Source organism: Conger conger, chromosome 3 (genome assembly GCF_963514075.1).
Source record: "Conger conger chromosome 3, fConCon1.1, whole genome shotgun sequence".
Taxonomy (NCBI): domain Eukaryota; kingdom Metazoa; phylum Chordata; class Actinopteri; order Anguilliformes; family Congridae; genus Conger; species Conger conger.
This window is the reverse complement of record NC_083762.1, coordinates 64,946,103-64,970,150: the sequence shown is the minus strand read 5'-3', so window position 1 is coordinate 64,970,150 and position 24,048 is coordinate 64,946,103. Positions and strand designations below refer to the sequence as shown.

General features: G+C 44.9%; 1 protein-coding gene across 2 annotated transcripts in view; it reads left to right on the top strand.

The window, feature by feature from the left end:
• Window positions 1–24,048, top strand: part of flt4 (fms related receptor tyrosine kinase 4) — a 59,575-nt gene that overhangs the window by 21,124 nt on the left and 14,403 nt on the right. For both annotated transcript variants that reach the window (XM_061233738.1, XM_061233737.1), the window contains exons 2-10: window positions 6,636–6,732; window positions 8,080–8,360; window positions 13,688–13,809; window positions 14,240–14,420; window positions 17,375–17,514; window positions 17,694–17,865; window positions 18,463–18,580; window positions 18,777–18,952; window positions 20,413–20,581. In XM_061233738.1, coding sequence (XP_061089722.1) covers window positions 6,636–6,732; window positions 8,080–8,360; window positions 13,688–13,809; window positions 14,240–14,420; window positions 17,375–17,514; window positions 17,694–17,865; window positions 18,463–18,580; window positions 18,777–18,952; window positions 20,413–20,581 — 1,456 coding nt within the window. The remainder of the gene's footprint in view (window positions 1–6,635; window positions 6,733–8,079; window positions 8,361–13,687; window positions 13,810–14,239; window positions 14,421–17,374; window positions 17,515–17,693; window positions 17,866–18,462; window positions 18,581–18,776; window positions 18,953–20,412; window positions 20,582–24,048) is intronic.

Here is a 24,048-nt window from a genome sequence, read left to right as displayed (position 1 = left end):
AGCTTCAGTATGAATGGACTTATGATTTATGGAAGTGTGTTTCTTTCTTATCCCATGGATTCAAATTCTCAGTGAAATGAACCAATCCTACGTGATGTGCTTGCTGAATTAGAACAATTTTGTGAAGTTGTTTTTTTTGTTTTTTCCACTAGAAAACAAATGAACAATCGGGGAAAAGTGAAAAGTGAAACACCATCTGGGCAGGTGATAACCCTGCTACATTTGGTTGAAGAGTCAAAGTTTTCTAGCAGAGTAGGACGTAGCCAGACTATGTCCGGGTTAAACCTGAGCTATATTTGGGTTACCCGTTTCCATTTATGACCTCTAGATTCCTGGCTTTTGCTCAAGTGGGAGTCGTCTTCCATGGGAGTCATGCTTTTTATGCCAAATTCTGACCCTGCTTGTCACAGGAGAAGCCAAGATTCTTCAGACCAGGCAGTGTTTTTCCAATGTTTAAATTATCATTCCACAATTACCTGTCCACTGTAGCTTCATATTCCTATTCTTAGCTGACAGCAGTGGAACCCAGCATGTTCTTCTACTGCTGTCACCCATTCGCTTCAAGGTTTGATGTGTTGTGCCTTCAGGGATGCCCTTATGCGCACCACTGCATTGTAAACAGCTATTATTTGAGCATTTGTGGTTTGCTTGTTAGCTTGAACAAGTGTGCTCATTCTCCTCTGACATATCTCATTAACAAGGAGCTTTTGCCCACAGATCTGCTTACTGGATGTTTTTTGGCTATCCCATAGTTCTCTGTAAACTCTAGATACTGTAGCGTGTGAAAATCCCAGGAGGGCAGCTGTTTCTGAGATGTTGTAACCACCACATCTGGCACCAACAATCATACTATGGTCAAAGTGGCTTAGATCACGTCTAGATCACCCATTCTAATGTTTGGTCAAATTACAACTAGACATCTTCACCATTTCTGCATGCTTTATATGTTGAATTACAGCCGCATGATTCACTGATGGAGGAGAACGGTATTTATGATCATGTGTAACTAATCAAGCCTAAGAAGACTCAAATGTGAGTGGTAATTAACCTTTTGAAGAGTCTGTTTTTTTTCCAAAGTCTGTTCTTGAAGCATTCAGTTACCAGTAGTGACTTTAGCATTACAGTGTTCAGTTAAGAGCATTTTAACCACCTATTTGTGATCTTTCAACTTAAACCTCAACTTTCAACTTAACTTTATGATATATCCACTGGCCTTATTGAAATCTGAAATAATCCAACACTAATACAAAAACGCCTAAAGTCTTCCACATTACATTTGGTGTAATTCTTTTTTTATAGATTTTTCCAAAATTCCCTTTCAGGCTGTGGAAGACCTTGGACGTTTCTGTATTGGTGTTGGATCATTCATGGTTTCTGCAGTGTCATGCTCTCTCTGTTCTATATATCCTGCAGACTCACGCTTGCTCAGCCATTCCTCAGGGTTCAGCTGTTGATTTTCTTTTTTTTGTTTGTTTAACTGATTCGGTTTGAAATGAGATTCCCACACAGTCCAGTCTGGGGCCAGGCATTAATGACTCAGTCACACTTGGCCCTGTTTGTTCCAGAGAAATTGCTATCAGCTTAGACAAAGCCTAGGATTTTACATTCTGGGGACTGAGAGGGGTCAGAATTAATGCACACCCACCACAAGTATAAAAGGTATCCTAAACTTGGCAAGAGTACTCAGGAACATCTCAAATAAGATGAATGTGGACAAACTGATGTAGAGGAATCCTCCGATGGCTGGTCTCCAATGCGGGTGCTGGTGATTTGTTTTCATAATTGCAGGGAGGATTCGAGAACTTGAGCAGATTTTAGGACAGGGCGCTTAGTGCTGGTCCCATACTGCCAAATTAAGCTAATCCATAACGGAGGCCAGTCGCAGACCCTGCTCTCTGCTGGGTGTGGGAGATGGGGAGGACTCATGCCAGTTCCCTTAATGAAACTCAGAGCCGGCCGCGTGATTTGTCGTGAATCAGCCAAGCCCCTGCTACCATGACATCAGCACTCAGCACTTAGCTAGTTTGCCACACTGTAGACATGCACACTGTACAGCTGAAAGAATTGTGTAACCTGTCAGAATTGTATTATCCTTAGCAGTAGGAGTGGACAGTAAGTTATACTGTAGAGTAATCACTATGAATTCAAGAAGACGTGAATTTTGGTAATGCACCATACCTCTGGGTAACTATGGTACCCTGACCCTGTCTCCAACCAGGGCCACTGTCAAGGGGGGGAGACCTGGGTATTTTGTCCCGGTTGTTGGAGGACGGGTTCAGTGGTCTATGAACTAAATATAACTGAATGATACGCACAGGTACATTTTTGTCCTGAGAAAGGGAATTTCACCCGGTGGCCCTGTCGCCACCACATGACTTCCCCCCTACTGTGTAATCCTGTGCCTGGGTTTCATATCTGTCACGGTGCTTGTGTACCACCTGAATCCATCTGCAGCCACTAGTACTCGCTCGAAAACTTCCCACACATTTTGTTATTGTGGTCTATGGCCTTGGATGAAGTTAAATGATAGATAAGTGAATGGCCGTTTAGTATGGAAAGTGGTGCTATTGGCCCTGGGTGGGAAATAGTTTGAGTGGAGTCTGGGACAATGAGGGGGAGGAGGGGGGAGGGAGGCCCTGGTGAGGTGGGGACAACACGGTCTGTTTGCTGAGCCTCTCGAGCCAGGTTTTCCAGGGCGAGAGAGCGCTCCAGCCCTCCGGGTGGAACGCTGTTGTTTCCCCCTGTGTTTCGGAAGGGTCGGAAATCTGCTGTTCCTGAAATAGAGGAGGTGTGATCCATCCTAGGGGGGGATTTCCTGTCTCACTGTCTTGCAGAAGGACGCTGTTTATTCAACCAGCCTCCAAGGCAGGCAGCCAGTGAATGGGGACAAGGTTTTGCTTTTGGTCAAACTTTGACGGACCCCCCGTCATGGCAAAGATCAGACAGCAGCTACCCTTGCGCCTTTAAATGGGGGGCCGTGCCTCCAAATTCCCTACTGGGGTCGTTTCTATAAATGTTCCATGGAGAGCGCCCATTATTCTGCGCTGGGCTGTTTGTTTTCTATCCAGAAGCAAACAGTGGACGTGATGTTTGCTGTGGTTGGCCTTTGTTGTTCTAAGAGGTTTGTTCTAAACTTTCATTTTTGTTATGTGTGCTTTTTGTCTGAGTCACGTACCAGAAATATCCCAGCTGTCATAATCTAGTTGGAAAATACAAAGTAATCTCACATTTCCAACAGAACAAATTGTGGCATTCCTGAACAAACACACTTGCCACTTGCATAATTCACGTTATAAAAATGCTCAAATACATCATCCTTAATATAAACCGCTTTCTCCTCTGGCTTGGTTCTCAAATTCAGTTGAGGAGAAAAAACATTGACTTGACTTGGCCGGTACATGATTAAAGGCCAGTGCAAGGCAGAATAGATTGAGTGCGGTCTATTCACAGGCATGGTCTCGTGGACTCCACAGAGCAACAGAGGCCCTGGCCCTCTGAGTTACCACATTACCTAGAACAGGGTGTTCTCAGGGCATTCTCTAATGGCTGCCTTGCTATAGGAGGGTGCCCTGATATGGAGGGCTGTCCAGTTAGACCAAGGGAGACCTGTGCTACAGAAGGTGCCTGAGCCTCAGGAAGGTGTTGCGTTGAGCCTTGTGTTTCCCTCTTTGAAGTAAAAGCAAAGCAGATACGTGTTTAGTACCCTTTCACTGAAATTCTCGTGCCCACTCTTGTGAGAATTGTGTAACTGGGGTAGATGTACAGCAATGACTGCTTCCATGGAACATCTTGCACACTGATATTTCTTTGCACATATTAGTTCTGTGCTTCTGAGCACTAAATGACAACCTGCTGATCTAATACAAAAATGTAGTACAGCTCAACAATTAACTTTTGGTAGTTGACAATGATATATCTAATGATTGTCTTGAAGCAAATACCTGTTTTGAGTAATCACAAGGAAGGCACTGAAACAGGGAAGAAACCTGCTTTGTATGTTCATCTCTCAGAAAGGGCTTCTGTGTGAGCCTTCTCTGTAAGCGTGGCAAAATAGCTGAAAACACAGTTCATATGTCCCCCGTGCTCTATTTTTACCTGTTTGATGTTTTCCGGCTTCCAGTGAATGTGATTGCTCCTTGAATGGGTTCAAGACAAAGACAAAGACAAAGAAAAAATAGGAGAGGAAAAATAAAAGGTGATGTGTGGGCAGTTGCGGGCAGGGTGCTGGAGGAGGCTGCCCCTTGCTTGGCCCGGGCGCTACTGTAAACACAGGTCTGGGATCTGTGGCTGTGCACCAAATATTTACAGAATTGTGAGAGCCTTCTATTGTGCTAGTGCCAGCAGGATGCATCTGAAGAATTTGGGCCGCCCTGGTCCAAGGCCTCTGTGTGTGATTGACGGCATGGTCTAGCTGGGTCATGCTTGGCTGTTGTTAAATTGTCCTTGATTGTGGCGTACCGTCAAGGGAAAGGCGGGGTTCGGGGCTCCAGCTCTGAGCTTTAACACCAGATACCTCCCTGTTAGCAATATGGAGGAACACTGCAACGCCCTGTCTACCTGGCCATCCGCTGGTGTGGGCTCCCTAGTACAGAAATAAAGTGAGGTGGGGCGTTCTTCGAGGACCAAATTTCCCAAATGTACCCTGAAAGTACAGTAATGTACTCTTTGGGTACAAATGAGTATATTTTCCGAGCAAAGAAGGTACACATTAATTATATTTTGCTGCCTAGTAGTACAATTTTAGGTAGGTACCTATAGGGTACCGTCTCAGAGACAAGCATTTGTACCTTTTTAGGAACGTTTTGTCCTTTATTTCAGAGAGTCATGGGATCAGTCTGGCAGGGGAAGGGCTGTAGTTTGTGATGTCACTTCCTAAAGAACTTGTTTTTCCATCTTTCCTAGGCCAGCACAATCCACATACTTTTATGGCTTATCAGGTTTAAGTACGTGTAAAATTTGTTTTGAAAAATAATATTTACTAGCACTTGTAGGAAGTACTAGTTCCGAGCCAGCAGACGGTTTCTCCTCTACGATAAGACAATGAACATACTGTAGGCTAAAGCAGGCTTGCCCTTGTAGAACCGCAGGGTTAGCTAGTAGTTGTAGTTACTTGGCACTTAATTGCTCATTTATAACTGCCGACTACACAGTTAACTCACCTCACCGGATTTCATGTTAGCTGGTTTTGAGGGGGAAACAGAAAGATGTCCACAGGCATCACTGTTCTTGTAAGACCTGGAATGGTTCAAACAGCTGTGCAGTTGGAGTGCTTTTGCCAACTCTTTAGTTGCGTGTACAGTGGTGTGTTTTAAAGATGTTGAATAGTTGTAATATGTGGAGGTACTCAGCATAACTTCTGCAGATGTGCAGGACAGACAGGCAAAAATAATTTGAGCAGAATGGAAACTGAATGTTAGATTACTGGAACGTACAATTGTGACATCACTCAATCACAGAAGGAGTAGCCACCAAAAATGAAAATAAATACAGATCTATTCTTAAAAATCAGTGTACAAAAGAAAGATACTGTACATATATTGACAGCAAAGTAATTATTTTTTCCAGCCTAAAATTGTCAGTTAATGCAGTTCCTGTGGCAGCTGACATTCAGCCAGAAAGAGCAATTCTTTGTGGGAAGTGCAGGGTTCAATTACTGAATGGATCATATAATATTTGAATATCATATCAAAATTTACACCGCCTAGACTTTAGGAGTAGTGGTTAGAGTATGTGATGCGATCACTCGCGAAATGGCAAATTGACCTCCAAGGATTCATTTTCACAAACCTTAAAACAGGACACAACTTTATTAGTTTTCATACCGTCCTGGGGTGCACGACTCCACATTTTTCCATGAGCTGAAGATCCTCAAATAACGGCTGACTGAGTTTTATTCATGGGTTTGTAACGGGATCAAGATGTCTGGGGGTAGAGTCGAAGCATGGAGCGCTCGCTTGTGTTTCGGCAACTCGACCTGTGTTTAGACCTCTTTACCGCTCATTTTCACGTGTTAAACAAACCACGGTTAAGCGGAGAGGCGCGCTGCCTCTCCCTCTCCACGCAGCCCCTTTCCTTCTGACGGCCGTGCACGCACTAATGATCTCCAGGTGTGGCATAAGCCTGGTGACATTTTTATAAACTCAGGGCCGCAGCTCGACGAAGCCTAATAACACCCAGCGGGGGTTTTAAACGCCGGTAATTATGTCGCCAAGTTGCTGCATTTGCAAATATGAGTCAAAGCCGCATAGCAGCAATGGATTAGGTGTTAGATGTGATCATGTTTTTGTTTTTTTGTATCCCTGAAGAACAAGCCCTCCAATACATACAAACACACAATACATGAGCGCATCCACCCCTGCACACACACACACACACACATGCACACACACACACTTACACGCACACACACATACACACACACACACACACACACACATACACACACACACATTGGGTGGCTAATTACAATGTCTACCCATGGGGGTAATGAAGCACAGATTACCCGATCAGCAAAAGCAAAGCCATTGTAGGAGTAATATCCATACATAATACCTCTCTCTTCCCATCTCTCTTCCTGTTCTTTATCCCTCTTTCCATCTCTCTTCCTTAATCTTTCTATTCTTCTCTCTCTGCAGGCCTGGTGATTGGATATTCTATGACTCCACCCATCCTCGACAGCCCGAAAGAAGACCTTGTGATTCATGCCAATGACACATTGACTATTACATGCAGGTACTGGAAGTGATTAATTCTGAGCTTATTCATTTGTTTAATAAAAACAGAAAGGTAATATAGACATGGTAAAGTTTACAGATGTAATATATTTCACAGTGCCTTAATATTTCACTCCCCCTAGGGGGAATGTTAAATTCCAGTAAGGTTTTGACAAGGGTTTGAATATGTTTAAGCTCCAGCCTTCACCGAAGAAAGCGCTAACGATCTGTTTTGAAGGCTGGGGATGAAAAGGTGAACGTAACTTTATTTGTCTCAGATCCCAGAGAAATCTCCATGGATGTCCTTGCCAAGAATCCTGTGGATAAATTGTTTTGTAGCAGTAGCAAGAACATGCCTTTTGGAAGGAAAATAATGTTTTTGGCTGCTGGTCCACAGTCGTTCGTGAAAACTGTTATGCATTTATAAAACCCCATGGCTCTTGTTCAGGGTGTCATTGTGGTTCAAAATCTTGTTACTGAGGAAATAAGTCTTATTTTGCTCATTCTACCTCATGCCAAGTGCAATCTGGTGGATAGGCCTTTCTCTAATAATATAGGGAATTCAGCTATTTTATCCTCCAGATTGAATTAATGAAATGGGAAATAATGACTTCAGAGTTTGTGCTATAGAGGAAATTGCTTGAGCATACAATGTCATCCCTCTATAAGGGCTAGCCTATGAAATCATGTTTACATGTTTAGCATCTCATCTAAACATCATCAGAAGCATGTTTGGCAAGCAATGGTGTTGGTTAATTAAGCTGGCATATCTTGGACTGCCAATAGCTTCTGGCATTTATATACAGTTCAGTGAACTGAAATGTGCCTTATATGTGCCTTATATGTGCCTGATATGTGTATACCTGCCTATGAGTCACCTGGTCATGGATTTCAGTGATAATATCGAACTCTGCAGGAAAGGCTTACATTACATTACATGATTGGCATTTGGCAGACGCTCTTATCCAAAGCGACGTACAGTTGATTGGACTTAGCAGGAGACAATCCTCCCCTGGAGAAATGCAAGGGCCCAACAGCTGTGCAGATCTTATTTTGGCTACACCGGGATTAGAACCACCGACCTTGCGGGTCCCAGTCATTTACCTTAACCACTACGCTACAGGCTAAAGTATATCCAATGAGGTCTCTGTTTCTGAATAATAGGACAGATGGAGAGAGGCACCCGGGTGTGAAATGAATCCCTCCTGAGCCCACTGGGGTCATATCAGGGATCAGTATCAGAACCCGGGTCCCCAGTCTGCCTAACGTTTACAATACTCTGGCCATTACTCGTACGTGGTCCGACCATGTTTCTCGCCTGCGTGTTGACGTTGGCTACGGCTTTTGTCTTGTTCCTATCGCCTAGGGGACAGCGTACTCTGGGCTGGACGTGGCCTGAGAGCTCGCTGACCAGGCAGGACGTGACGGAGCGTCAGGAGCAGCCACGGCGAGCAGGGACGCCGGGGAACCGCACCATCGAGGTGCGGGAGTGCCAGGGCGAGCAGGGCAGGCCGTACTGCAAGACCTTGGTGCTGACGGGCGCCTGCGGCAATGACACCGGCTACTACCGCTGCTTCTACCAGGACATGGACATCAAGGCCATCATTGATGGCATCACTGCCGCCAGCATCTATGTCTTCGTTAGGGGTGAGCCCCCCCCCCCCATCTCCTGATCACTGCCCCCCCCCCCCCCCATTCCGTGACCTGCACTGTGGCCCCTTAATGGAATGTTGGTGTATGCCTTTGACTCACTTAACCTCTGACCGTTACCTATTAACCTCAGCCTTAATGACCTAATAACCTAACAGCCTGAAGCTTACACTTCTGCAGACAGATGTTTGGGGTCTCCCATAGAAGAAATGTGGGTTTTGCAGCTTAAGCCAAGAAACAACATTTCAGTCTGGGAACTCTAGTAATCGTGGACATAGAGTCAACATGCTAGGGAGGAGCTTTGAGCATGGGGTCCTGAGATAACACCCTTATACTGCTCTGTAACCCCAACCCTGTGGAGGAATAGGGAGCCCACAGGTGACACATGACCTTCATGTGACTTCAAGGTCACTCACAAAAGAGGTGAGTTGTGGTTTGTGACAACAGACGTAGTCCTTGAACTTCTTCCTAAAATGACTTATGATTTAATCCGGGTTCCTGGTTCGCCCCCTGATATTTGGTTAATTCATGTCCCAGCTATCTAACATTGTGCAGTTTTAATGCATAGAATAAACAACAAAGAGACCCTTTATCGGATCATCATTCAAAATGAGCGACACGTTTGCTATGAGACCAGATTTACTCCCTCTAGCCAGAAAATAAACGATAATCCTTTTGCCGTGTCAGCAAATTGCTCTAACAGCCATGTGGGACACCCTGCTTTCTTTAGCCCCTCCTACACATGCCCCCTCCCCCCCAAACCCACACCCCTCTGCTGGGCCGTCCAACACTAAGGTTTCTCTTTTCTTTGGGACAAGTACAAGAAAATTTTGCTGAAAATCGAGCTCTTGTTGAAGAGATGGTTTTACATCAAAGTGGGCCCAGTGCGTTTGGCTGTTATGGTCTTCAGGTTATTTGCTTTGCATCTGCAGTTGACTAATTTATATCCAAGCTAAGATTCCTAATATTGAATAAGCCAAGGCAATTTAATAAGGCAAAGGTAGAAGCAAACATGCTTTCCGCCATGATTAAAACCTGCCAGTGCTCCAGATGACTATCTATCTATGGCTCAGATATCTAACTTGCATGTGGAAGTTCAGGCTCGTTACACACTATTCATTACAGTACACCCGTTTAGTATTAATGCACTGAAAAGCATATTTCCAGCAATGTTCCACAGCCACCTCCTGACAGAGATCACATCACTGTCAGGGGCAAAGTGTCGGCCATTTTGTTTTGTATACCAGCTCCCCACTGATCCCTCCAGCGAAGTCCAAGCTCATTGTGTGCTAAGCATTGCCATAAGGAGGCTTTAAGGATTAATAGTTGCTCAGCAGCCCCTGAAAGAAGATTTGGGTTTTGTCACAGAGACAGCCTGGAGAGACACTGTAATCTAGAGAGTGGAGCTGGAGGAAGAGGAGATGCAGGTTGTCAGATAATCTTCCTGGGAGATAGGATTGCTGACAACGTTCCTTCCGAATAGAACGGCTTAATTTAGCGCTTTCCTCAGATGCTGGACCTCTATAAAGGCCTGCAGCTACAAATTCATATTAGCAGCACATGTGCCATTTGAATAAAGTGTTTATTTAGCCCCCACTCTGCTGGGTAAAGTGTTTATCAGTAATGTATATTATCAGAGGTCAGGAGGCAAAATTGCTATATTTCCATGTGACCTCCGGTCAGGTTACGGCAAATAACCTAGCGGCAAAATGGATTAACCAGAGAGATTTTTCATACTCAGCGAATAATTATTTATTGTTCAGGGTACCGGAGGCTGATTTCCTGGACTATCTTACATATTCCCTCACCAGAAAAATGTTGCATGTTTTGCTTGTCCTGTTATTGGTTTGAGCAAGAATCAGCCAGGAAACAGGATCTCAGCGTTTCGTCTTCCACTCTGACACAGAGAGGTTTTGCCATCTTTGTGGACTGCCAGTTCATCAACAATGAGCTGAACCCTGACTCCTTCTGAAAATCCAAACTGTGCTGTGGAGGCTGTGCTGACAAGCACATTTTCAGTTGATGATATTTTGAACAAGGGTTCATAAAGTAACCAGGAACCAAGCTGGTTCATTACAGTCCTTTCCCTCTGTAGAGCTGGAACCAGGCCGGCTCATGATGCTCCTTTCCCTCTATAGAGCTGGAACCTGGCTGTCCCGCTGTAAAGCTAGAAGCAGACTGGCTCATTAATAATAATTTATCATTTGTTATTTCGCTGACGATTAGACTATGCACACAAATGCAGACTAAGTAAGGGACAACCCCCTCTGGAGCCATGGGGTTAAGGGCCTTGCTCAAGGGCCCAACAGCTCTGTGGATCTTATCGTGGCTACACTGGGGCTTGGACCACCAACCTTCTGGGACCCAGTCATGCACCGTAACCACTATAGACTGCCCTATAGTACCCCTTTCCCTCTGTAAAACTGGAACCAGGCTGGCTCATTATACCCCTTTCCCACTAAAGAGCTGCAACCATTTGGCTACAGAAGGGCAGATTTGAAAGATGGAGACAGGGTCTCTCCACAGGGTCAGAGGCATTGACCCTTGGGACCAAAAAAACATCTGTGTTTGAGGTTTCAATTAGCAGCATGCCAGAGGGCCTGACCTCTGACACTCTGTGTCCAAACATTTTTATGGCTTGTCTGATTATTTATTTAGCAACAAATGTGAACAAATAAAGGAGAGAAATACACATTTTAAAATGTATCTGAACATACAGTGTGATGCTCTCGACAAGTGCACTCATGTGTGATAATTCTCAGTGCAGTGTATGTTTCCATTGCTTACCTGTCATTTGTCAACTTAAATTTCAGGCTTCTGTCAGTAAACATTTCAGAGCCAAGTCCTGACATTTTAACCTCAGGAGAGCCTTTGCTTTGTATTAAATGCTATTCCTGCTTTAAGGAAAAGGCACAATTTATGGCTAAATGAATCTCATTGAATGAGGGTTGTGGTTCTCTTCCTGTTTCTGTTCGTAAGGAAGGTTTTCATTTATTCTTAATTGTCCTGCATGAAGTGTCATCCGTTATATTCATCCTGAACCCAGCTGCACTGTACCACAGATTTTGTAGACTAACCAGATGCCGAGCTGTTGCATTCCTGCCATCCTCTCTGCTTCTTAATTACAGAAGCAGACATTTCTGGTGATATATTACCACAGATAGAACATGCATCAACAAGATGGAACATTTTGGCTTCAACAGCAGGGATACAGAATGTCAATGTTCAGAATATGAAGCTGAGTATCTATCCATGTGACTGCACTCTGCCGTGACATCACTGCTGACATCACGAAGGAGTCATGACCCCAGTTTCAGAGCTAGTCTGAAAGAGTCAGACGCATTCTCAGTTTTTCTCTGAGTGCTTACTGGCCCAGTGGGATTCCTGCTTACAGATAGATGTGGGAAAGACATGCGGCACAGACAATTCTTTGTTATTTGGATGTAAGTGGTAAGGACAGTGGTTAAAGTAAATTGGAAGGGTCTGTGCTATCTAACACACAGCAGGGGTGACTGTTCCCACAGCTTGAAACACTTTTTCCAAAATTGACAACTCATGCAGGGTCAAAACCAGAGCTTTATTGTGTGTGATCATTTAGTTCTGTCCTACAGAAGATATTTATATGATGTTTAGAAAGCCATAATTTTATTTTATTTGATTACATTTTAGACACATTGTTTTTGGTGTACCGTCATTTTTGAAAGAGATTTGCCTTGAAATGTAGTGAAACACCACTCTGTAGTGGCCCACCCTGTATCTACAGCACAACTGGTTGTGTGTTCATGTGTATGTGATTAGGGTGGGGGGATTCTCAGAGGGTCACCATGAGTTCCAGTTGCACTGAGTCTATTTTGTCTACCTAAAGTCCTTTCTGTGATTTACTTTTTTGTATATCAGTATTTTTAGTTTGGCTAGGTAAGCAGTGTTTGGCTAGTTAAGGGGTTTGGTCATGCTTTTGATTTGTTTGTTCGTTTAAAAAAAAAAAAAAAAATTTGAATAGTCCTTAGTCCTTTGTTGTGCAGGTAGCAGTTGAAATTGTACCTCCCTCTAGGGTCTTTCAGCACACTTATCCCTGGTTATGGGTATGCTATTTGTTGTACGTCGCTCTGGATAAGAGCGTCTGCCAAATGCCATTAATGTAATGTAATAATGTAATGTCCCAGTATGTGTGCTAAAGTAGATGGTGGTGAGACGTAGGGCAAGCTTTTGCGTGTTCTGACAAGGTTTCCTCTCCCTGCAAGTGGTCCCGCTGCAATCAGAACCATAGAGCCTAGTGAAAGTATCCAAAGCCGGACACCCTGCCCGCATGTGGCTCCAGTTAGCCCACCGTTGGTCTCTAGGGCAGTAGCGTTACCCTGCCAACCCTCATGTTCTGCTAAAGACCAAGTGGAGAGACTTACCCAGCAAGCACGCACACATACGCGCGTGCACACACACAAACACATGCGCACAAGTACACACATGCACACACAGTACAACTGCCTTTTATACAACAACTGCCTTTTATTTACAGTGGAATACAGTCACCGAGTGTGTCGTGTTTTTCATTAATGTTTCTTCGTCACAGAGGCCATTAAAGGGGAATTCAGACAAAACAAAACCTTTTGACATTTCAAAACAGAGGCCACAAAAGTGGCATCCAATCCAGACATCATGCTGTATAAACGTTCACACAATGTTTCTTCAACAGAGAGGCCATGAAAGTGGAGGGGTGGAGTGCGGTGAATGACCTCACTGTCTCTGTGCTATTGGTGTGTGTGTGTGTGTGTGTGTGTGTATTTGTGTGAAAGGGGGGTTTCTGAGTGAGTGAATGTAAATTACCTGCAAAAATCCTCATCCACCCATTCCAGTGCTTTAAACTCTTTTCCAAACTGCAATTAAAGCTGTGTCATTGAGCATAGCCGGTCCGTAATTGTCCGTCAGCTGTCCTCCTGTGTGGTAGGAACAAGCTAAAAGCCATGTTTACTCTAAAAATGTTCCCTAAAGAGAAACAAAATCCTTGCTTTTCACATTTTCAAACCACAAAGGTAACACCATTAGACAGCACATTTGAGTAGTGCATTTTGTAGACGCTCATTTTACACATACCACTCAACATTTTTCACATAGAATCCATTTATACAGTTGTAGAGTAGAGTGGTAGTGCCCCACCTGGGAATGAAACATGCAAGCTCCTAGGAACAAGCCCAGCTTCATAACCATTAGAATGCACTGCTTCACAGGACATCAATCTGCACTGTCACTGTGGCAGAAACGATTGAACAGGAAAGCAGTCAGACAGGTGAACAGGTAGGAATGTGAACAGGTGTGTTTACCTCTTCCAGATGTGGAGCACCCATTCGTCAGAAGGATAGATGTGGAGACTATATTGGTCACAAGGTCTGCTGCATACATAGAGGTGCCCTGCCTGGTGGCTGTGCCTGATCTGAATGTCACCCTCTATCTGGTAAATGGCCCATGCGCGTGTGCGAGTGCATGCATTGTATATATATGCACGTGTGTGTGTGAGTAAGTGTATGCATGTTTTGTGTGTGTGTCTGCGTGTGAGAGTCAGGGTGGGAGTGTGTACATGCATGTGTGTGTGCATGAGTATGTGTATGCGCATCTGCATTTGTGTGCATATGTGTGCGTGAGCATTTGCAGGCATCAACGTGCATTATTGTGTATGTGTGTATATATGTGTGTGTGTTTGTGTGGTATCTTTTGGTGTGAGAGAGTGTAGATATTTGTGATCTATGGTATATGTGTGTGTGAGTGTTTTCAGGCATCCATGTGCATTGTTGTGTGTGTGTGTGTGCATGTGTGTGCGCATTTATGTATGTATCTTTTTGTGTGAGAGGATGTATGTGTTTGTGATCTGTTATTTTTGCCTTCAGATGAAGTTCGACTCCTCTCTTGGACAGTTGATGGATAAGAATCTGACCTGGAACAGTAAGAAGGGCTGGTCTGTGCCGAGCCAGGCTGTGCAGAGTAGCCCGGATCTCATTGGCTTCTTTTGCAGAGCTGTGCTCCATGATAGGGAGTTCCAGTCCGCCTTCTATCTGATCCACCACTCAGGTAGGGATATCAAGCCGTCTCACCACAATCTGAGCTTCTCAGTTGCTTTGCTCTGTGTTTAAAGTGTTTAAATGCTAACGACTTACAATGCGCAAAAAGATATTTTGTACAGTATATAATAATTTTTTTATGGTAAAGATCCTCATAAAACGCACTTCAATAGGAAAAATAAGTATTTCAAATTAGCGTCGGACCGACATTACTTTCTTGTTCATCTTCCATCTTAAAAACTACAAGTACCATGATCCACTGAGGTACTGTGGATCTTGAAGCTCCACATCCTCTGTGTTTCCCTGTGTTCAGTGCCATCTCCCTTGAAGCTGTTCAGTTAATATTGTATTCCACATTTCAGACACAGTAGCACAAAAGGTATTTTTCTTTTTTGTCACTCCATTTAGAAAATGTCCATTGGGATTTGTGTTCACCATGTGATCGCACAATTGCATGTGGTACTATAGAGAATAATAATGATTGATTGATTGCAGGACGTGCTGGCAATATATCTTTTTGGGTGTCACCCTTCCCACGTCAACATACTGCTGAAAATAATAATTGCTCAGAAAGCATGAACAATAAATAAACTAAGCAATGCAAGCGGGCAATAAGCCAAGATGGTCCTTGCATGTTGGACGAGTTTCTGGGACACTGGGTAACAGAACATTGCTTGTTGCTTAATTTTCTCCTGGAATGAGGTAATCTTCCTGCTACAGATGTTTTTAGTGGCACGGCTCAACACCTATCCAACTGATGCAATAAATATTTATTGTTTTGCTCCATAATATGAGCTGTCATCAATGGAGGAAATATCAGCAGCTCATTCAGCTCCCTATTTGATATTAGACATTTCTTCCCAAGATTCATTCCATAGTATCCATAGAAAACATATATGTATACTTTTAGAGAAACAGGCTAAGAGCTGCCTATGAGTGCCCTTGAATTCGCTTGTGCCTTTTCTTTGGAGGTGGCTTCCTGTCAGCTGAAGAGCAATTCACTCTGAGCTGAGAGGTGGTAATAGCAGGGCCCGATCTAGGGGGGGGGAGAGACAGAGGGGGCTGTGCCCCCCCAAATGTTTGCTGTGCCCCCCCAAAACTTTGACCATTGACTTAAAATAATCAATTGCTTTGATCATTTGGTTGCAGGGATACACGCACACACACACACACACACACACACACAAACACGCCCACAAATATATGCAAATGAGGGGAAAAAGCCTGGGAACTGTATGGCACACACAGTGCCCTAAAGAAAAAGGTGCCCTCCCTAAATTTCTGTCTGCCCCCCAGTCAAGAACCGGGGCTGGGTAATAGTAATAACAATTGAGGCTTTCACTAATATCACTTTTTAATATCTCATGGCTTGAATGGGAGACTCACTCAATGAGGCTTTCTTTCATTGAGATGATTGGCTCTGAGAACTGAGCCTGACAACTGATTGGCACTGAGGTAAGGCTGAGAACTGATTGGCTCTGTTGAGAGGGAGAGGTGACTCTTAAGTGAGAGATGATTGGCTCTGAGCGTTTGAGGTGACTGGTTTTCAGCTGAGGCTGAGAGATGTTTGGCTCATGAGTGGCAGCATAGAAAGGACTAGAGGTAGGTTAAATCACACTGCCAGGTTGCAGTTTGCTGCAGTTGCACACCGGGGACCGGGGTTCGATTCTCGGTCCTGCCAAAAGCCAAGTTTGGCCGGCTCACGTGGAGCAGCAATAATTGGCTCGCTGCTCCAGAGGGAGGGACTTGGCAGGGTTAGTAGATCGCCGCACAAAACAAGCACCTCGAGCGCCTCGGAATCACGGTCACGACTTGGGAGGCGAGGCGGCTTGAAGAAGGCGTGTCGCTCTCCCGTCGGCCGCCGAGGGACGGGGTGTGGGCGGTGTATCTAATACTGGCTCTAATTGAATCAGACGTGGTCCAATTGGCTACCAAATTGGGAGAAAAAAGGGAAACTGCCAGTTCCAGTCTGCTCTCCGCTCATTTTAAATGAACTATGAAGGACCTCGTGAGGCAGTGATGTTGAATGAGGTCACTCTCACGCTTTCTCTGTCTCTCTTTCCTCATTATTAATCTGAAGATACCGTGCCCTGTTAGCATCCGAGGGCCAAGATCAACACTTTTTAATCATGTCGCCTTCAGGAGCCATAAAAGTGACTCATTCTCAGCATTCGGCGTTGACATGGGCTGCCGGCAGGGAAAACAAACACGGGTTCACATTGTGATCGAATGTCATATTAATGGCAGCATGCACTCTGTAGCAGTCTGCTTTTCACTTCACTTCTTTTAGCAACCAACAGCTGAGAGCTGGCCATTTTCATTTAGGCTGCTTTAGCTGAGATTGATTTCAGAAGGCCAACTTTACCCAAAAATAAAAAAATGCATGACAAACAAAATATCAGAACATTATTTCAAAGCAGCTGTGTCAAGTCAAGTGTGTTTCTGGGAAATTATATGATTTGAGAAAGCCACGAAGGGAAGAGTGTATCTGCTGTCGTTGCAGATACACTCTGAGACCACTCTGAGACCACAGGATTTTGAAAAATGTAAAACAAATTAAAGTTACTTCAAAGCTTAACAAGACTACTTGAAGACCAAAGAAGAGCAAGGAGTGTGCTGCACAATCCTCAATCACCTGACCTGAACCCCATTGCACATTTATGGGGGCACTTGAAGCCAAGCATTCAGCAACATCACAAGATGCCCTTTGAAACATTGCCAAATAATGCTGGGATAACATGGATAATCAGGTTTTGCACACATTTGGGGAGTCCAAGACAGCTGGAGTGCGCATTTCCATTAAAGCAAAAGTGGGAGAAACCAATTACTAAGAAATTATTGTTATGCTGATAATGTAATTTGTAATGAAGGAGTAAATTAGAAAAGAATGCAAAATATAAGCATTTGATTTGTGGATTGACGGCTTGATTGATTGATGCTGTTCACTCGAACCCCTGCCCACAGGAACGATGTTTTATGATCTGAAGCTCTTTCCTGAGAAGTCTGTGGAGCGGATGGCAGGGGAGGAACTGGAATTAAACTGCACAGCACGGGTGGAGTTTGACACAGGCGTCAAATTCATGTGGCTGTATCAGAGCAAGGAGGTACAGTACCGACCTTGGGGGTCCACTGGAGTGTACGGGGGGGGGGGGGGGGGGGGGGGGTGATGGTGCTTCGGGTGGTTTTGAGAGGGGATTTTAGAGATGTTGCACATAGAAGCTGGGTCTGTCTGTCCTAGACGTGGTGCCTGCGTGTTGACCGTGTTGTGACCGCGCCCTGGCAGGTTAACCGGACCGTGAACATTCAGTATGAACGCACCCAGCTGCCGCACAGCACTCAAGCCTCCAGCATCCTCACCATTCCGCGCCTGGACGTCTCCAACACGGGCTCTTACACCTGCCATGCCGACACCGTCGAGAAGCCCCTGCACCTATCCACTCAGGTCATAGTGCATGGTACGGTCCCCCCTGCACGCAGGCCATAGTGCACACTGCAATATGACCACACACAGGCAATAAGGATTGCACTCAGGTCACAGTGCACCATACACTATGACCACACACATCATAAGGACTGTACACAGGCCACCGTGCACTATACAAAATGATCACACACAAGTCATAAGGACCACACATAGATCATAGTACACAGTACAATATGACCACACACAGGCCAGAAGGACTGCATGTACGCCATAAATGTCTGTTCTGATTCAGCTTATGTGTGGATAAGTGAGTTATTTTTCAGATCCACAATGACTTGAGTGCTTTTTTCCTGAGGTGGTGTAATCTTACTCTGTGTGTATAGACTGACACTAATGAGATCCACATTCGGGGCATGGTTTTATTAAAAGAAAGAAGAAAAAAAAGGAATGGATTAGAATTTGGCCGTGTTATGAATGCAGTTTTTGCAGGGTAGAACCAGAGGAATTATTTGCGTTGGTGGATATGTTTGGCACCCACTCAGTCTTGTTCCTGCACGCGCCCGGGTGTCAGAGTGATTGACAGGCAGCAGAGAGGGTGTCTGATGCAGTCGAACTGTTGGTGTTTCAGAAAAGCCCTTCATCAGTCTGGACTATAAGGATGGGCCAGTGAAGGAAGCCACCGTGGGCCAGAAGACCTTCCGGCTGTCCGTCAAAGTCTCAGCGTACCCCCCGCCACAAGCACAATGGTGAGGCGGAGCAAACTGATGCTGTCCCTGCTGAACAAAACAGTTCAAGCTATGTTTTGAAACAGCTGGTAGCTGGTCATTTCTTGCTGGATTTACACCAGGGGTGCCCTTCCATCAACACAAAATTGGATATGGGACAGCTGGTGACTGTGTGAATAAGAATTCAGGTGACCAAGTAATCTAAATCATTTTCTAGGTTTAAAGATGGAAGGCTTATCACCAAACGGCCCGAGTTCAACCGTATGAAGTACCAGCATCATGCCCTGGAGATCAAGGAGGTGTCTCAGCAGGATGCGGGAAACTACACCATCGTTCTGACGAACACTGCCGCCCTACTGGAGAGGAGGCTCAGTATCACTCTGGTTGTCAATGGTAACCAGCAGCCCTGCCTTTCATAATCTATCCAGCAGAAGTACTTTGACCTTACTGTATTTCATCTAACCAACACTGCACTTTGTTCCTATTTCACCTAAACAGCATAGCGCCATAACCTTATTTGATCTATTTACCTACATACGACTTTCCTGATTTAATTTAGCTAGTATAGTGCTTCTTCATTATTTCTCAGTGGTGAATACAAGGAAAATACAGCACAGAAACAGTTTTCTTCCAACTGATCTTCATAAATTATCCTCATCACTGTTAGCCTTAATAGTCTGCTGAAATTAGTAGCTAATGTGAATGTGGAGCGCACATATTGAGGGTGACAGCATATGCCATGTGCGTGTGGCATGACACCGCTGTACTGTTGATGTGATGTGTATATAGTTGCCATAGCATCCATGTGTAGATTTGTGTGATGTGTATGTACAGTTGCTGTGGCATACATGTGTAGTTGGTTTGATGGGTTGCATATATATGTAGTTGCCATGATGTGTGTGTCTGTTTGCTATGGCATATGTGTGTACTTGGGGAGATGTGTGTGTGTGTGTGTGTATACTTGCTGTGGCATAAGCATGTATAGTACTTGGTGTGATGTGTGTGTACAGTTGCTGTGGAATACACGTGTACAGTAGTTTGTGTGATGTGTGTGTATAGTCGCTGTGGAATACACATGCACAGTAGTTTGTGTGATGTGTGTGTACAGTTGCTGTGGAATACACATGCACAGTAGTTTGTGTGATGTGTGTGTACAGTTGCTGTGGAATACACATGCACAGTAGTTTGTGTGATGTGTGTGTACAGTTGCTGTGGAATACACATGTACAGTAGTTGGTGTGATGTGTGTGTATAGTTGCTGTGGAATACACATGTACAGTAGTTTGTGTGATGTGTGTGTACAGTTGCTGTGGAATACACGTGTACAGTAGTTTGTGTGATGTGTGTGTACAGTTGCTGTGGAATACACATGTACAGTAGTTTGTGTGATGTATGTGTACAGTTGCTGTGGAATACACATGCACAGTAGTTTGTGTGATGTGTGTGTACAGTTGCTGTGGAATACACATGCACAGTAGTTTGTGTGATGTGTGTGTACAGTTGCTGTGGAATACACATGTACAGTAGTTTGTGTGATGTGTGTGTATAGTTGCTGTGGAATACACATGTACAGTAGTTTGTGTGATGTGCGTGTACAGTTGCTGTGGAATACACATGTACAGTAGTTTGTGTGATGTGTGTGTACAGTTGCTATGGAATACACGTGTACAGTAGTTTGTGTGATGTGTGTGTACAGTTGCTGTGGAATACACATGTACAGTAGTTTGTGTGATGTGTGTGTACAGTTGCTGTGGAATACACGTGTACAGTAGTTTGTGTGATGTGTGTGTGCAGTTGTCGGGGCATACGCGATGTGTATGTACAGTCGGTGTGATGTGTGCGTCTGTCTGCAGTCCCCCCTCAGATCCATGAGAAGAAGGTGGCACCGCCGACCAACCCCTACCGGAGAGGCACCCGGCAGACCATCACCTGCACCGCCTATGGCATCCCAGCCCCCTCCACCATCACCTGGCAATGGAGGCCCTGGGGGCCCTGCGGCCTCAACCTCTCCCGCCCAATCCTGTGAGCCCACTCTTTCACTCACTCACCGCTTATCATTGCTACATTGTTTTGGGCTCTACACAGATCCTACACTTTCACCACTGCTGCTCTTGGAAGCCACGCCCTTTTAGCACCCCAGACTCATTAAAGCCACGCCCTTTTACCACACCAGACTCATTAAAGCCACGCCCTTTTACCACCTCAGACTCATTAAAGCCACACCCTTTTAATACCCCAGACTCATTAAAGTCACACCCTTTTAATACCCCAGACTCATTAAAGTCACACCCTTTTACCACCCCAGACTCATTAAAGCCACACCCTTTTAATACCCCAGACTCATTAAAGTCACACCCTTTTAATACCCCAGACTCATTAAAGTCACACCCTTTTAATACCCCAGACTCATTAAAGTCACACCCTTTTACCACCCCAGACTCATTAAAGCCACACCCTTTTAATACCTCAGACTCATTAAAGCCACACCCTTTTAATACCTCAGACTCATTAAAGTCACACCCTTTTAATACCCCAGACTCATTAAAGTCACACCCTTTTACCACCCCAGACTCATTAAAGCCACACCCTTTTAATACCCCAGACTCATTAAAGTCACACCCTTTTAATACCCCAGACTCATTAAAGTCGCACCCTTTTAATACCTCAGACTCATTAAAGTCACACCCTTTTAATACCCCAGATTCATTAAAGTCACACCTTTTTAGCACCCCAGACTCATTAAAGTCACACGCTTTTAGCACCCCAGACTCATTAAAGCCACACCCTTTTAATACCCCAGACTCATTAAAGTCACACCCTTTTAATACCTCAGACTCATTAAAGTCACACCCTTTTAATACCCCAGACTCATTAAAGTCACACCCTTTTACCACCCCAGACTCATTAAAGCCACACCCTTTTAATACCCCAGACTCTTGGACCACACCTCGTTAGTCCCTAGCCTCGGTAAAACCCGGCGGGTCAGTTGTCGTGAGGCTGTGAGGTCGGTGTGAGGCCGCGAGGTTCACTCTGAGTTCAGCACCAACGCTCTCTCTCTGTCCGTCTTGGCTTTGTGCCGACACTGGCGGCTGGCGGGTGGCTGGGGCTCCAGCAGGTTTGCCGAAGAGGCCTGTTTGTTTTCTCAGTAGTAAAGGCCCTGAACTCCCTCCCGCTGCCTGCAATGGCTACAGAGGAGTTTGGGAAGGAGGGGCAGGGCAGGGGGTGGGGCACAGGGTAGGTTCACCCTGACAGGCTAGTGTAGAGGAAGGAGGGTAATAGTGAGTGATGCATGGTTCCAACAACAGGAAGCGTGGGGCCAAAGGGCTTGGTGACATCCTTTGGGGGGGGGGGGGGGGGGTGTCAGCCTGAACTGTCAGTGTTGACATCTCCCAGCCCGACCTGTTTCCTTTCCCAAAACACCATGGTCCTTCCACCTCATATTCTCCAGAATTAATAACCTTCACGCACAAAGCCGCGCCCTGTCCCCACAGCAGGGGGCTTCCTCTCCCCCACCCCACCTGGACACCTCTTACTTAAACAGACCAGTCCTCTTTCACATCCAGGTCTTCCCAACAGCCACTTCCTCATGACACTCCCACACACAGTCATGAAATTGTATTTTCAGATTGCTGGGTCATCAGATCATTAGATTGTTGAAGTGTTCGACTGTTAGACTGTTCAACCGTTGGATAGTTCACTTGTTGGGTTGTTGGCTCATTAGTTGCTTAGACTTTTGGATGGCTACTGTGCAGTGAAAAAATATCTGCCCCTTTCCTCATTTCCTCCAATATTTGGTATTTGTCACACTGAATGGTGTGACAAAATGACAAAATCTTTGTCAATGTATTTTTACAACCTGAGTAAACACTTACTGTGAAATGCAACATTTGCTTTCACCAGACATAATGGGACACGTTGTCCAAAAAGTTCCACTTTTGACTTGTCAGTATGTTCATTTTGTTTCATAATGGGCCATAAGGCCATAATGTTCATTCCATAGAACATTATCCCACAAGGCTTGGTGATCATCCAGGTGTTTTTTTGCAAGTGTGAGATGAGCATTGATGTTTCTCTAGGTTAGCAGTGGTTTCAGCCTTGCTACTCTCCCATGAACCCCATCTTTGCCCAGTCTCTTTCTTATTGTAGAGCCATGAACGCTGACCTTAGCTGAAATTTGCCAGGCCTGCAGGTCTTTGAATGTTCTTCTGGGATGTTTTGTAACCTCCTGGATCCCGTTGTTTCCTTGGAGAAACTGCACTGTAGATTTTTAAATTGTTGTCCGTTCTTTGGATTGTTAGGCCATTTGTTGAATTGTCAGTTCACTATTAGGTTGTTATTTGAGTTAGATTTCTACATTGTTTGTTAAAAGTGATTATTGGATCGCTAGATGATTACATTGAAAAAATTGTAGATGTATGTCATTGTTCGATTGTTGGATCATTGCATTACTGGACTATTGGACCATTCAATCTTTTGTTTGATTGTTGAAGCATACATTTTTAAATGATGAGATTATCAGATCGTTAGATCTTTAGTTTGTGAGTTGAGTGAATTGTTGGGTGGTTATTGCTGGATTGTCTGACTTTCTTAGATTAGATTAATCATTTGATGTTTTATTCTTTTGTGGAATCTTTGGATTTTTTATTGTGTCCCTTCAGATGTGGGTACATGGTTGGTGGTTCACGCCCTGGTGTAGCCACAATAAGGATCTACACAACTGTTGGGCCCTTGAGCAAGGCTCTTAACCCATTGTCCCCTGCTTAGTCTAATCAACTGTAAGTCACTTTGGATAAAAGCATCAGCTAATAAATGATGATGAGATGGGCATGAAGACAGGCATTCTGTGCCATGATGTATCCCGCCACTCCTTTCAGACTGGGGCGCGTGGCATCCAAACGGCCCATTCACGGACTCCCCATCTGTCCCCCGTCCACTTCAAACTCCGCTCCCCTCTTAAGCCCTCTCGAGGCCGCATGCATTTTTCATCTCAAGCACTTCATCCTGCTTTCTCTCTTCCTCCTCCCCTTCATGCTTTCCTCTTATTCTGCCCAGCTGTTCCTCCTTTTTTTGGTGACAGGGGGTGGATGTGCTAAGGGTTTGATGAGCGCAGGTCCATTCTCTGTTCGTATCCTTAGTTACCCTTGGTCAAACACAGGAAGGTTCTGGCCTGTGGAAGTCACTTCCTCATTGGGGAGCGATCAATCAGTGCGTCCTCGACAGACAGGGCCACGCCCGCCGCTCTGGGAGGATGCCACCCTGGTCTCGGGGGCATCGTATTTTCCCCCAAACCTCCACGAATGCTGAATGGTCTTATTTAGCGTAAACACAAGGGACCACCACATAGGTTAGGTCGTCTGGTCTAAGGCCGAGTCGGGGCCACAGGCAGAAATGCATCTTCCTTTTGGGCTATCTATAGAGACGCAGCTGTGGTGTGCTGGTCATAGGAAGCTTATCATATTCACTAGAGGCGAAGCCAATCTTGAGCCTCG